The 16,261-nt window shown below is 39.5% G+C and overlaps 1 protein-coding gene and 1 long non-coding RNA gene across 3 annotated transcripts in view; one reads left to right on the forward strand and one right to left on the reverse strand.

Moving 5' to 3' along the window:
- The window catches only part of PDGFD (platelet derived growth factor D), a 282,712-nt gene that overhangs the window by 96,423 nt on the left and 170,028 nt on the right, over positions 1 to 16,261 (reverse strand). Inside the window, exon 2 of one of the 2 annotated variants that reach the window (XM_025267026.3) lies at positions 1,667 to 1,853. In XM_025267026.3, coding sequence (XP_025122811.1) covers positions 1,667 to 1,853 — 187 coding nt within the window. Of the gene's footprint in view, positions 1 to 1,666; positions 1,872 to 16,261 lie in introns of both variants that reach the window. The other variant, XM_025267024.3, reaches the window with a different exon arrangement.
- On the forward strand, positions 6,812 to 8,881 carry LOC123329839. Its single transcript, XR_006545438.2, has 3 exons — positions 6,812 to 6,943; positions 7,674 to 7,778; positions 8,765 to 8,881. It is a non-coding gene; the product is annotated as an uncharacterized LOC123329839 (long non-coding RNA).

The following is a 16,261-nucleotide window of genomic DNA, read 5'->3' on the forward strand; positions in this document are numbered from 1 at the left end:
CCTGATCTCTTCCCCTTCTTCCTTTCTCCTCTACCTCTTACTTCTTTACCTCCCTCTATAAATTTTTAGGAGCAACTTGATTTGATGAATGGTCTGGGGATCCTTTAGTCCATCCTAAAGGAAATCAACCCTGAATACTCATTGGAAGGACTGATGCTGAAACTGAAGCTCCAGTACTTTGGCCACCTGGTGCAAAGAGCTGACTCATTGGAAAAGACCCTGATCCTGGGAAAGATTGAAGGCAGGAGGAGAAGGGGGCGACAGAGGATGAGATGGTTAGATAGCATCACCGACTCAATGGACATGAATTTGAGCAAACTCCGGGAGATGGTTAGGGATAGGGAGGCCTGGTGTGCTGCAGTCCATGGGGTTGCAAAGAGTTGGACACCACTTAGCAAATGACCAACAATTGGGGGAAAAGTCATCCTTAATTTCCTCTCCTATTTTTAAGGTCAGGACGCCCAAAGGGTTTAGTCACTACCAGATCAAAACCCTGCGCGGGAGTGGAGACCAGTATCTCTTCAATGACATCATCTTTAATAATCTTTTAACACTGGCCTTGTTGTTTGTTTATATGATCTCTCTCTCTCTCCCTTTTTTTTAAGCACAGAAAATGAATTCTCCCTTTCAAGGTTGAAAAGACACAAGATCTCCTCAAGCTTATTCTCTCTGTAAATATTAACTGGCTCTTCCTGCATGTATTCATCTTTACTTTCCAGCATACTTTAGCCTCTATGGTCCTAGATAGTAATAGTGAGTGCTATTATTCTTGAAAAAAATAGCAACATAATAAAAACTGTCAGCGTAATAAACATGCAACACAGGACAGCCAAATTTGAGGCACCTGATTTTTATTATTAAAAGTAAAATAAACCTGCTGAAAGGATTTAGCACTTTAGTTGTAGTTCATTGGCAATGCAGAACAAGTGCACGCAATAAAGTACAGGGAGAAAAAAAAATCCTCCGCATCTTACACGTGTTAATTAAGGGGATAAGATGCTGTGAGCGGACAATTTGAAGAACAGCAGCCAAGACTTGCTCTGAAAAATATGCTCAAAAGGGAGAAGACTATCTCAGTGCAGCTTTCATTTTTGCTGACCCCAAAATTGCAGGAAGAAACAGACCTCTGAGGAGGAGCACACTGGCCTTGGGAGCTTGCCTTCTCTTTCTTTTTACACGTATCTGAGGCCTTAAAATTATTATTTCAGGTAACGGCCTGGCAGGGTCCTCGCCATCACCCTCTCCCAGCGCTGTGTCAGTTCCTGGAGCCCAGCAGCGGGTACACTCCTCAAGTCCTGGGAAGCTCGCACCCGAGCCATGGGACATGGTTGCTGGTGACCTGGGAGACCAGATGTGTCCAGCTGCTCACAAAGGTGGTTCTAGGCCTGGTCCAGAAAAAAGAATCACCCAGATACCCCTTCTCTGGAAATCACACAGCCTGGCTCTGCCAGTTGCAGGAGTGCGCTTCTGTGAGTCATGCCAGGTTACCAGGCCTCCATAGAGACTGTGCTTCAATTTATGTTGTACATTAGGATGGACATAAAGGCTTTTTGAAAAAGAAGTCACATATTTTGGATAGGTCCCAAATGAGAACTTTGATGCAATGTTTTAAATCTTTTCTTTACCTTGGAATTTTACCCTAATATGGATTTCATTTCACACTCACCTACAGATATCATTTTCCGCTTCCTCTAATCCAAACTGATTGTCAAAGGCTAGCTGTATCCTTGTTTTCTCCTGGGAGTGGAGCCGCCAGGTCAGAAGCAGGTTGCGAGGGTAGCTGTTTGGGAAGCGGGGACTCTGCACGTGGCCATGTCCTGTCACCTGGATGGTCTCGTCTCTTCGGTACAAGTCTGTGAGGTGATTGCTCTCTGTTAGTAGTCACAACTTGTAGAAATTAGTATGTTGCTCCAATTACAGGAAAGCAAAAAAAGAACAGTTTAAAACACATCACATTGCAAAGCACTTCTTGATTTTGTTTAAAAACATTAAGGCCAAATGGCAGCTTTGTGGTTAAACAAACAACATCCATATTTTTTTCTACTACTCCTGTCTCCTCAATTCTTCATAAATCTAGACTTGACTCCTAATATTTGATACTTTGGGAGCTCTCTTAACATTATTTTTGACAAGCAAAATCAACGATCATCTCAGAACTCAGACTCATTTCAATTGGAATTAAAATGAGCGAGTAATTTCAAATAGTTCATCTTTCCTTTTTCCATGTAATATAGCTGACCCTTGAGCAGCACGGGTTTGAACTGTGTGGGTCTGTGAATTTTTTTTGATAAATATATATATATATATACACACACACACACACACACACACATACAGTTGAAACAGGAGGGAAGGGGGGGAAGCAGGCAGGGCATGATATAACCATGATGAAGACTGGTTAGAACTAACTTTGTCCAAGATGTTGGAAGTGTCAACTTGCAGTAGACCTAGCACGTCATCTCACGCTTGTTAGCATGTTAAATGACACGCCCATTGGCACCATGACAGTTCTGAGGCCAACCATAAAAGGTCAGATATTGTGCTGTGACCTAATTCCTGGAAATCCCTGCCTCTTCCCCCAAATAATTGGAATAATCCTCCCACTGATTAGCCTATGAAATTACCCAGTCCACAAAAAGTATCCACACTGTATACTGAAGCTCTCTTCTTGCTTTCTGAGATGGCCCACACTCTGCAAAGTGTGTTTGCCTTTAAAGACATCCATTTACTATCACTTCATCTCTGAATCCTTTCATGACAAAGCAAGAACCGTAAATTCATCAGCAACATTGTAAATGCACTTTCTCTGTTGACTTTCTTAACATTTTCTTTTTTCTAGTTCACTTTATTGTAGAATATATAATACACATAACATACAAAATATGTTAATCAACTGTTTAGCAGGAAGGCTTCTGGGGACTTCTGTTGTGGGCCAGTGATAAAGTATCCACCTTCCAATGCAGGAGACATGGGTTCAATCCCTGGTCAGGGAACTCAGATACCACATGCCATAGTAACTAAGCCCATGCAACAACTAGAGAAGCCTATATGGCACAGTGAAGACCTAACACAGCTCAAAACCAAACAAACAAACAAAAGCCAAAGAAGGGGAAAAAAAAGTAATGTTTTTGGCCAACAGTGAAGTATGAGTAAAGTTTGGTTGTGGGGGCGGAGACAAAAGTTATATGTGGATTTTTGACTGTAGGGTGTGTGTGTGCACGTGCACGAGCTTTGTTGCGCAGTGGTGTCTGACTCTTTGCCATCCCATGGACTGTAGCCCACCAGGCTCCTCTCTCTATGGGATTTTCCTGGCAAGAATACCGGAGTGGGTTGTGTCAACTACAAGTTGGCGTTTGCCAAGAGCATTTGCCACCTGCCTCTGCAGAGACTGAATCCTGTGCTGCTGCAGCTGTTGACCCTCAACATGCCCTGAAGGCAGTTCAGGGTGGACAATGAGGCACTCTGTGCTCCAGGGAAACTGGCGAACAGGTCTTTAGATAGTCAGATATTTTCAGAAACTGATTTCATGATCCCAATCCATGCATCTCCTCACATCTAGAAAAGCACTAAATCCCTTCATGGTGACATCAGCTTCTTGTGACTAACAGAAAACCTTTTGTAAAGTAAGTACTTGACTGCTCTGAATTCCCCCTTCACAACGTCTTATTTATTGACCTTCCCCACTGCCTTTTTTGAACAATTCCTTAGAGGTATCTGAGGTGCTGTCTCCTGGGCTGCAGTCTTCATTTTGCCCCGTTAAAACTTAACTTGCAAGTCTCACTTTGCATCTTGTTAGTCAACAGTTGCCATGCCATTTTCCTGGGGACCTTTCTGACCCAGGGATCAAACCTGCACCTTCTGCGCTGCAGGAGGATTCTTTACTGCTGAGCCAGGGGGAAGCCCCGGTAAGGTACTGGCATCCCTAAACCTCACTTTGTTCATGGATCAACTGTACAAATACATTTTTTTTTTTCATTGACAGAGGAACAGTATATCTTCAATGATTAGCACAGGAGGTACTCAATAAATACTGCTGAATGAATGAATGAGTGAGTGAAACAAGTGAGTGAAAAGCAAATTAAAGACTCTCATGATATTTAATGACCATGTATTTTTTAATCAAATGGCATTTTCCAGTTGTTTCTCCCTCATAAAAAATCATAATTTTTGGCCTTCATTGTTGCTGACTTAAAATAGTTCCAATTCTAATTCTATTTTCCGTATATTGTATAATAAAGAACTTGTCTGATCTTTGTCCTGGGTTCCTAAAAGGGAACTTCTAATCCCTTAGAATTCTGAAGTGTCTTTATTATTTATAGTAGGCCCTTGGGGTCAAACCTGATTTTATGCTGATGGGGGTGATTCACTGTGGGCCCCTAAGTAGTTTCAGGGTGGGGACTGGCTATGATAGAAAGACTAAACACGTGACTTTCAGCTCTGACACCAGTCTGACTTCCCAACCTCCCTGAGGTAAGGTGTCTTGGAGTCTTAGCCTATTGCCAGTGAGCCCATCAATCATATCTATAGAATGAAACTCATAAAAACTCTGGTCACTGTGGCTTGGGGGAGTTTCCTGGTTCATGACACACACATATGCTGGGAGGGTAACATGTCCTGAGGACATGAAGCTTCATGCTTGAACCTTCCCAGACCTCTCCCTAAGTGTCTCTTTGTTTGGCTGGTCCTGATTTGTATCCTTTATCATAAAACTGTAATTATAACTACAGTGTTTTCTTGAATTCTATAAGTTTTTCTAGCAAATTTTCAAATCTGAGGGGCTTATAGGAAGCCCTCGGTTTAACTGTGAATTGGTAAGGAGTATGGGTAACCTGGGTACCTCACAATTTTCAGCAGGTGACTGAAGCTCAGTCTTGGGACCTGGGCTCTTAACCAGTGACATCTGACCTAACTGCAGGTGGCCTGTATGAGAATTGCACTGCTCAGTGGGCCCATTTTTCCTATCTCCCAGTGTCCAGCATTCTTTGCATTTTAGATTTTGACATTTTAGGCCCCTCTGTAAGAAGAACTGCAGCCACAGTCTATTTGCGTCCTCCCACAGAGAGTTGACTCCGAAGCCTATAATTCAGTGAGCCTGGTCAGGGAGGCCTAAATTGCTGGTGGAAACCACTGAAAGATTGGGCTGCGGAGGGTGGTTGTTAAAGCTTCCAAAATAAGACAAAGGGGATGAACAAGGAATCAGCATGTGAGATGCAAAGGCTTCTCTCCCTTTTACAAACGTTCTGATATGGATGGGAATTTCAATTTTTATTTCCTTTTTTTTTTTGACTAATTCAGTGTTTAGTGTTTTGTGCTTGCCTGGCTAGCTTTTGTGTGGGAGACAGCCTTAGGAAGAGCAAAGATAGCTAGAGGAGCAGACGTCCCTAGTCCCAGCCTCTCGACCAGGAGACCAGAGCACCAGCTCTGCGGTCATGTCCCATGCACTGGTCCCAGGTTTGATGCTCTATCTATCTGTAACAGAAGGTAGTTTTCCTTCTTAGCCTGAAATTTGCTAGAGGCAATTTTAGATCCTTTGCTATCTATAATCACTTTGACTTCTGAATCACATTGTTTATATATAATTTATAACCTCATGCCAAACTCAGGGCTATTCTTGGCAGAAGAGCTGTGATGATTTATAGATACAGAGAGCAACCTATCAGGTTAAACCTGAGATAACTCCGAAGTGTTATATACAAAGTCACATTCCTCAATGAAGGCATTTACTTTGGTGTTCCAATAATAACTAGCCCAGTATGTCAGGAGCTCCTCCAGTAAGTTGTTTAAATTCATTACTACATTTAATCCTGACAACAACTGTATGCAATTAGTAATATCCCCACTTCGCAAAGAAGGCTCAGAGAGTTCAAGAAACTTATGACCTCAGGGCACAAAGCAGGTGGTGAAATCAATATCTGACCCTAGACTATCTTCAGCGGAGAAGGCAATGGCACCCCACTCCAGTACTCTTGCCTGGAAAATCCCATGGACGGAGGAGCCTGGAAGGCTGCAGTCCATGGGGTTGCTGAGGGTCGGACATGACTGAGTGACTTCACTTTCACTTTTCACTTTCATGCATTGGAGAAGGAAATGGCAACCCACTCCAGTGTTCTTGCCTGGAGAATCCCAGGGATGGGGAGTCTGACGGGTTCCTGTCTATGGGGTCACACAGAGTCAGACACGACTGAAGTGACTTAGCAGCAGCAGCAGCAGCAGACTATATTCAGAGCACACATTCTTAACCAGAACACTGTATGAGTTGTTAAACTACAAAAATATGAAATATATCATTTTTCATAGAGAGGAATAATTTTGACTTATGTTTTACATGGCAAGAATATAAGTTCTTATTTTACATTTTAATACAGAAAGAGGTTCACATAGTCATTAGTTTGGGTTATGAATTTGATGCTTTTAAAAAAGTGAATTAAAATGAAAGAAAAAGCCAAAATATTTTTATTCTGTCCCCAACTCTTTGGCAAACTGAGTTTGCCCAACCAAGTATCCCTGGAGCTCATTAAATCCTTGGAGACACTATCACTTACTTTGGGATTCATCTTGAACAACTGTTGTTCTCAGAGTGTGATCCCCAGATTAGCATCATCAGCTGGGAATTTGTCGGAAATGCAAATTATCAGACCTCATCCCAGACCTACTGAAGCAGAAACGCTGGGGGTGGAGCCCAGCATTATTATTTTAATAGGGCCTCCCGGTGTTTCTGAGCTCCCTAAACTGTGAGAACCACTGACCATATCATTCTTTCTACTCTTGTGCTTCTCATTCTTGACTTCCCAGGCTCCTTCACTGCCTTGCTTGACTCTATATCTCATATATGAATTTTCATCTTACCTCCCTGTCTGATGACCTGTCTTGGGCTCACTTTCCTGTCTTTGACCTTGAAACATTCTTGATGACATCATATTATATAAATACAGAATGAAGTAGGGTAAGAACTATCTACTTTGGAAATTACCTTATCTAACGTTCCCCATTTCATGGGACTCTTGGTCCCAATAGACACATCTGGTAACCTACTGCTTCAAGTTATGTTTAAGGAGGAATGAAATCACAAATAATGGTTTATTTTTTCTTCTCAGATCATAATATTATCTACGACAGCATGTGATCTAAATGGTAAATGCTCAGTTATTAAAGTAAGAATTAAAATATTTCATCAGTGATTCCATAGGAATGAACGGTGATCTCTGCAGATTGTGGCATCTCACACAAATTCAGTGGAACATACAGGCATACTCATTTGCTCCACTGTCTCTCTAAGACATCCAGGAGCCTGTATCATGACTGTTAGCCACAAACCCAATATACTACAGCTATAAGCCAAAAGAAAGGAATGGTCATTGGTTCAGGAAATTCCCAATATGCAAAGGGGTTTATTATAAAATTTCATTTGTAAAATGGTTATTTCACAATCATACAATATATCATATGAACAATGTTTGATGAGCATGTAGTTAAGTGTTATATAGACCAAACTGCTGCTGCCAGACAACCAACCACATTACAACCACTTAATTTTTGTGGGGTGCGATATACTTTACAAGCATCCAATTTTGTAAGTCTACCATAAGTTGATAAAAAGTAAATATTGCAGTAATTACCACTGCTTTCATTCTGCTTTTTCTTTTAAATTTAATTTTGCTATATTACTTTAACAGGTAATGAAATCAACACACAGAAGTTAAAGTGATTTGTTGTAAGTGAAGAAAACGGAAGGCTGGCTGGTATATGGAAGAGTGAAGTTTTGAATGCAGCTACATCATGTTGGTGACTTTCTTCACTATAATCAACAGCAGCATCAGACACAACATGTCATCTTTCTGGCTTCTGTTTCCTAGACTAATAGTTTAGGGGCTGAATAATATGACATTTAAGATTCCTTTCAGGTCCAAATGACAGGACACCTCAAAGATTTTCCTTCAAGAAGGCAGAACTGCCAGTGGTTTGACTGACAGATGTGAGGCAATAATGAGACCAAGGAACCTGAAATTCAAAATCTTCAGCGGGATAAACACTTTTCCCGTCTATCAGTGATTGTATATATAGTTGTATACTATCATCTAAAATAGGTGCACAAATGGATATTTTATCAATTGTTGTTCAAACATATATATGAAAATCTTTCTTATTAACAAGAAAAGTGCCCCAGGCACATAACTGGCCACTTAGCCCATCAACTTGTGCTGAATACATTATGGAGGAATGTAAATAAATCCTTTAAAGTAGACGCAATGTATTCTATCTTGCTTTTTTAAAAAATAAAATAAAGGTTTCTGCATGAAGCTGGTTGGGTACAGGGACTTAAACTAAAGTTACGAAAAGATGCTTTATAATTTCTTTGAAAGTTTCACAGAAAAGGTAAAAAAAAATCACATGCAGAATATTATATATCTTGAGGGAAAGGACAATGTCTTGTTTACCAAGGTAACCTCAGAACCTCACCAGTCTGAGCATATGGAGACTTTCAAAACAGAGCTGTTAAATACATACATGGATGGAAGGTTACTGTGAATAATGAATAGGCAGAATTCTAAACACTGAAAAGCATTTTAAAGTAAGATAATAAATAAAAGGCAGTTTAAAATGCCCCAATAGTTTATTTCTAAGTGTGCCTGATGTTTGTGGGAACACATCTTGCACAAATGTTCAAGGACTATTTTAGAAAGAGTTACATTGAAATGATCCTGCTTGCCATGCAGTTCAGACATTAATTTTGAAAGAACTGCCTCTTTTTCTGCACTATTTCCAGCAAGACATGTACCACCAAGCTCAGCCGAGTCGGTCCACACCACTCTTTAAAAACCTGAGACCAAGAAAGAAGAACAACGCTGGACAAAAGCGGGAGAGATTGTTGCTGTAGCTGGGATCTACTCTCAGATTGAGAAAGCGGTGGATGAAAATCGGGTGACTGACAAGTCTCCCCAAGTTCTCGTCTTATGCAGCCATCTAATTTAGAATAGAAAGTTCAGCAAGGCTAATCAACAGTGAGACCTCTGACTGACTAATGCATGATTATTATTACTACTAACTACCTCTAATCTTTGTACTCTCCCTCAACGAATCACAGCATTGTATACAAAAGTATCTTAGAACCCAAATTAGTACCTTCATCAGTGAGACAGCGCAGAATGTATTGCTGAAAATGGAAAATGAAACAAGGGAGTGATGAAGAACATGAAAGACGTAGGGCAGGAGTCCTGAATTTTAAAATGAATGTCAATTAGCAGAACAGGCCATAAAACATAATTATTAGAACAGGCCAACTGGGATTAAACTGAATTTTTGTGGATACTTTTTCATAAATTATCCCCTAACTTAAAAAGCACAGGGTTGGCTCACTCTGTGAACTGCTAAAGGTGAAAATTAGACGTTGTTAACAATGTTAGCTTAAAAATCAGTGTGAAAGCATTTTCAACATTCTTTTCCTCCATGTTTCTTAAGGCACTGAAGCTTACAATCAATGAACTAATTTCTTCCAGGGACTGCTAGTGGGCCAATTTTCATTAAGGAATTTTGGGTTAACATCTGACACATGGTCTTGGAAAGAACCAGTCTTCCAAAAGCCTATATAACAGCTTTAAAAACAACCATCCCCCGTGATCACTCTGCTTTTAAGCAACTCAAGGGCAAAGCCGATTAAGCATCAGGATTTATTTAGAATTCTCTAGCAAAGATTTTTCTAAGAACTCAGTAGTAATACAAAACCTTTCTGTTTATAAAGATTTGAGGATGAGGGAGTTGGTTGTTTGCCACTTACATATCCCTTTTTAAAAATTATAATTCCTTTTCACACAAAGTATTAGTGTAATATAAACAACATTCCTTAGAGTAACAATGTGGAGATAATATTTTTGTAATCAATTGAAAATTCCCTGAACTCAAAATTCTTCTTTAAAAATCTGAGTCCATCAAAAAAGAAAGAAAAAAAAGAGTATCACAAGGTTCGTTTGAACATTTTCCAGTTATAATTACCAGGGGTAGTAAAGTAATTGGTGCTTATTATTCCTCACCTCACAAAATCTCTTAATGAACAAGGGTTTGTCTTATTATTGTACAACAGTGAGCAATTACACTCTCTTTCAAAACCACTTGTATTTTATAGGTAGGCTAGAGAAGTGGTTGAGGCTTTCTTGGTAGCTCAGATGGTAAAAAATCTCCCTGCAATGTGGAAGACCTGGGTTTGATCCCAGGAAAGAAGGACACGGCACTGCACTCCAGCATTCTTGCCTGGAGAATTCCATGGACAGAGGAGCCCAGTGGGCTATAGGCTATGGGTTGCAAAGAGTCAGACACAACTGAGCGACTAACACACACTCACGTAGAAGTGATTATCAAATTCTATTAAAATGGAAATTATTTTTGGTCTAAGTTTTTTGAAAATTGAAATCAGTGAAAATAATGATTGCAATAAAATAAACATGCTATATTTTATCACACTGTTGTTGTTCAATTACTAAGTCATGTCTGACTCTTTGTGACCCCATGGATTGTAGCCTGCCAGGTTCCTCTGTCCATGGGATTTTCCAGCAAGCATACTGCAGTGGGTTGCCATTACTCCAGGGGATCTTGCAGACCCAGGGACTGAACCTGCATCTTCTGCGTGTCCTGCATTAGCAGGTGGATTCTTTACCACTGAAGCACAAGGGAAGCCATTTTTATCACTTTAGGATAATTCAAATTAATTAATTCTCTGGTAATTCTTCTTATGCTATAGTCTCTCTGTGTTGGGATGTTGTTTACCATGTAAAGGATGTGAAAAAAATGAGACAATAACGTTCAGAACTGTGGCAGAGGGGGAAGGGACTGTAGAGCAGGAGGACAGAAAACACTATAGATGAGGCTGCTGAAGAGCAAGATCTTTTCAACCATACCAACTTAACACTCAGAAAACAAGACAACCCTAATGACAAAAAATCTGCTTTTCCCAGTGCAGACATAACAAAGAATCGGACATGACTGAGTGACTGAACTGAACACAGTTCTGATATAGAGGAAAGTAACAGGCAAAATTAAAAAAAAAAATGTTCCCAGAAAGTAGATTTAGTATTTCTTCTAGAAAACACTTATTATAGGAAAACTAACACTTTTACAAACATTGTGAAGGAAAGCTACTTAAAGTATGACCTTTGTTTATTCACAAAAAGTGAGAATTTTCTGAAATTATTTTACAGGGTAAGTTTCTGGAGGAAGTAATCAGTTCAACAAAGCTAATATGGAATGGAATAGTGTGCAACAGAATGATCTTGCAATACCCTAATAATTAGAAACTTGATTTGTATTCAAAGACAAAACAGTTTGCTAATCACACCTGACTAAAGAGCTCATCAATTCTTAAGAGAAAACTAATTGGGAGTTAATATAAGAATCACATGGTTTATTATCTGTGGTTTATATATATATGTATATAAAATTATATTATCAAAATATAAATTAACCTATTACTTAACATGTATATTAGTTATATCTAACATAATATATAGATATTAGAAATACGCACATCAATGTATGCATGTGTACTAAGTCTCTTCAGTCGTGTCTGAGTCTTTGCAACGCTATGGGCTGTAGCCCGCCAGGCTCCTCTGTCCATGGGATTCCCCAGGCAAGAGTACTGGAGTGGGTTGCCATGCCCTCCTCCAGGGGATCTTCCCAACCCAGGGGTCGAATCTTCCTCTCTTATGTCTCCTGCACTGGTAGGCTGTTTTTTTACCATGAGCGCCACCTAGGAAGCCTCTATATATATGTATAATTGAACTTAAATGCTTATTAAACTATATGACCGTCGTATTATAGATTCAGTCATTTTTCAATATCAAAGTTCACTGAATTCCAGAACACTTAATTTGCATATTAATATTTCAAATTGGAGATGTAACTTATGAATACTGTTGAAGGTGACTGTCCAGGTGTTAGAACATAGAGCCAGTTGGGACACAACTATCATAGCTTTTGTGTGTGCGAATCTAGCAACATATAGGAGATAACTGTTAATCTGATTTCAGTCTCAGATATTTTCACTGGTAGCACCATATGTAGAGATGAATTATAGCTTATATTTGGACATCTCATTGTCATTCAAAAAGCCTTTATCAACATTGCAGTATGATGCATCACTAAAATAAAGTTTTTATGTATGTAACTTAGTACAAAAAAGATATTAAATGTAAATACAATAAAGTAATGGTATCTCATCCTCATTCTCTTGTAAAGAATAATCAAGTGCTTTAGAGAACCAAAGCTGAGAAGATGTATGCAAGTAAATAAAGCTGAATTTTGGTTTGTCATTGAGATTCAAGGCAACAAATTCTCTTCTCACTTCAGACAATGAAAATAAAGGCAGGAATTACTATATATCTCAGAATAGGTCAAAGAATTGTCAAAGCTATGAGATATTAATGCAAACAATTCACGCACTCTGATGTTGATAAACACCTATATGTTAAAAGCTGGTGGCTTTTAAGACAATTGTTTAACATACATAAATCATTTATATTAAAAGTTCTTCAAGCTAGGCTTCAGCAGTATGTGAACCGGAGACTTCCAGATGTACAAAATGGGTTTTGAAAACACAGAGAAAAGAGAGATTAAATTACCAATATCCATTGGATCATAGAGAAAGAGAGAGAATTCCAGAAAAAATATCTACTTATGCTTCATTGACTATGCTAAAGCCTTTGGTTCTGTGGATCACAACAAACTGCAAAATTCTTAAAGATATGGGAATACCAGACCACTTTATCTGTCTCCTGAGAAACCTGTATGTGGGTCAACAAGCAACAGTTAGAACTGAACATGGAACTACTCATTGGTTAGAAATTGGGAAAGGAGTATGTCAAAGCTCTATATTGTCACCCTGCTTATTAAACTTCTTTGCAGAGTACATTATGTAAAATGCCAGGCTGAATGAATCAAAGCTGGAATCAAAATTGCTGGGAGAAATATCAACAACCTCAGATATGCAGATGATACCATGTTAACAGCAGAAAGCAAAGAGGAACTACAGAGCTTCTTGATGAAGGTGAAAGAGGAGAGTGAAAAAGCTGGCTTAAAACTCAGCATTCAAAAAACTAAGATCATGGCTTCTGGTCCTACCACTTCATGGCAAATAGAAGGGGAAAGAGGAAGCAGTGACACATTTTTCCCCCTGGACTCCAAAATCACTGCAGACGGTTACTGCAGCCATGAAATCAGAAGACGCTTTCTCCTTGGAAGTAAAGCTATGACAAAGCTAGACAGCATGTTGAAAAGCAGAGACATCACTTTGCCAACAAACATCCACATAGTCAAAGCTATAGTTTTTCCATTAGTCATGTACGGATGTGAGAGTTGGGCCATAAAGAAGGCTGAGTGCTGAAGAATTGATGCTTTTGAATTATGGTGCTGGAGAAGACTCTTGATAGTCCTTTGGCTTGCAAGGAGATCAAACCAGTAAATCCTAAAGGAAATCAACCCTGAATATTCACTGGAAGGACTGGTGCTGAATCTGAAGCTCCAATAACTTGCCCACCTGATGCAAAGAGATGACTCATTGGAAAAAACCCTGATGTTGGGAAACATTGAAGGCAAAAGAAGAGGGCAGCAGAGGATGAGACAACCGTATCACCGATAGATAGTATCGGTGACACAGATAGTATCACCGACTCAATGGACATGAATTTGAGCAAACTCCAGGAGACAGTGACGGAAAGGGGAGTCTAGTGTGATGCAGTCCATGGGGTTTCAAAGAGTCAGATGGGATTTAGTAAGTGAACAACAACAAGAAAAACCCATATGAAAAATGATACAATTTATTAAACAAAAAATGCAGATGAATGCCTGGTATTCAATATTTTTAAAATTCTTTTGGTTCCCTAAATGTGGTAAGCTAAGCACGTCAAGACCTTTCTTTCTATCTCTCTTTTACACACACATACATACACACACATACACACACGTTACAAGAAAGATCATGTTACCTTGAAACTATGTATCTATGTGGAAGGACTAATAATTTGAAGACTTTTGAGACCATTAAAAGAAAGCCTTGTGGTAAGATAATAAGTAAAATAGATCTTTTACTTTAATGGATAAATTCATGCTATTATTATTATTATTATTTTAAAAAGAGTTTGGTCTACTTTCAATGTGAATCTCTTTTCCCCACAAAAGCTATTACTAGATCAATGTTGGGTCCTTCAATGGAGAGATTTTAGAGTAGTTGAGACTTTGGTTTCCTAATCAAATCTCATACTATAGATTCCCTTCAATATTGTTACTGTTGAGAAGGCTCACCATGGATTCTTCCCTTGACCTACACATAGTAATAGAGTAGTATTTGTCACGAGAGGTGAAATCATGCTGGTGTAAATCTCAGTGGTTTTAACAATAAAAATTTTATTTCTTGCTCATATTTCACATCCACTTTGGGTCAGTGGGGCCCTGTTCCTGTGTTCTTACTCTGGGACCAGAGCTAATGAGGCTCATTGTAAAATTAACTTTATAGCAGAGAGAAATCAGGATATGAAGAATTGCCCATTGGTTTTTTAAATACTTCTGTTTACGTATCACAGACTAAAGCTAATCACATGGCCAGACCTTAACTTCTACCAGAGTGGGTAACTGAAAGAAAAGGAGGACTGGAAATCAATGATCAATGCCAGGCACCACTGCAGTGTTTTCTTGGTGCCCATACACTGACATGATGGCTTGACTCACCTTGTTTTCCAGCTGGGAGCACTATCTATGCATGTCCTAAATAATATCTCATTGTTATTTTACTCTAAACCATTGCAGTGATCGTGGGAGACATGGTCAGTAGGGAAAGATGAGTAGATGATTCACAGAGGACAACTTTATTACTACAAAGGAAGAAAAATTGTTGTGAGGTGCCAGAAAACATATTTGAGTAAGCAGTTTTGATTTTCTTTAGAACGTGCCCATTAGAGATGGCAAATAGTTTCCCCAGTAGGTAAATTAAAAGGTAATGGCTTCCTGCAGCACTATCTTAAAAAGGGTTCTGAACTTGTTTCTGTAGGAAATGGGAAAAAAATGGAAATGATGAACAGAGTCTAATACAGGGACAGAGACAGAACGGTGCCCCTCGCTTCTGTGCATGTGTGCTGAGCCACTCAGTCATGACTGACTCTTTGTGACCCTATGGACTGTAGCCTGCCAGGCTCTCCTGTCCATGGGATCCTCCAGGCAAAAATACCAGAGTGGGTCTCCATGCCCTCCTCCAGGGAATCTTCCCAATTGAGTTCAAACCCACATCTTCTGCATTACAGGTGGATTCTTTACTGTATGAACCAACAGGGAAGCTGCCCTTGTTTATACCATTCACTTTAACACTGAATCATATTTTAAGTCTCCTTGTTATCCTATATTTAGCTTTTCTCTTGCTTGCAGATGGTGACTGCAGCCATGAAATTAAAAGACACTTACTCCTTGGAAGGAAAGTTATGACCAACCTAGATAGCATATTAAAAAGCAGAGACATTACTTTACCAACAAAGGTCCATCTAGTCAAGGCTATGGTTTTTCCTGTGGTCATGTATGGATGTGAGAGTTGGACTGTGAAGAAAGCTGAGAGCCGAAGAATTGATGCTTTTGAACTGTGGTGTTGGAGAAGACTCTTGAGAGTCCCTTGGACTGCAAGGAGATCCAACCAGTCCATTCTGAAGGAGATCAGCCCTGGGATTTCTTTGGAAGGAATGATGCTAAAGCTGAAACTCCAGTACTTTGGCCACCTCATGTGAAGAGTTGACTCATTGGAAAAGACTCTGATGCTGGGAGGGATTGGGGGCAGGAGGAAAAGGGGATGACAGAGGATGAGATGGCTGGATGGCATCACTGACTCAATGGACATGAGTCTGAGTGAACTCTGAGAGTTGGTGATGGACAGGGAGGCCTGGCATGCCGTGATTCATGGGGTTGCAAAGAGTCGGACACAACTGAGTGATTGAACTGAACTGAACTGAACTTGCTTGTTCAAAAAGATTATGAATTTCTGGATAGCACTATCATTCATAGTGGGGACCTGATAAATACTACTTGAATGAATATTTGCTTGGGAATAATATAGGAAAACTGTGTGGTTTACCTGTCCAGAAGCAAAGAAATCTCTGGGCAAATTAAAGTTATATAGCACATCATTTACATATTATTCAGAATATCAGTGAATGTTAGGTCAAAATAATATTTTTCACAAAGCTGACATTTACTAAATATATCCCCAGAGAGTCAAGATGACAAATAGATTCAAAGGACTAGA

Source organism: Bubalus bubalis, chromosome 16 (genome assembly GCF_019923935.1).
Source record: "Bubalus bubalis isolate 160015118507 breed Murrah chromosome 16, NDDB_SH_1, whole genome shotgun sequence".
Classification (NCBI taxonomy): Eukaryota; Metazoa; Chordata; class Mammalia; order Artiodactyla; family Bovidae; genus Bubalus; species Bubalus bubalis.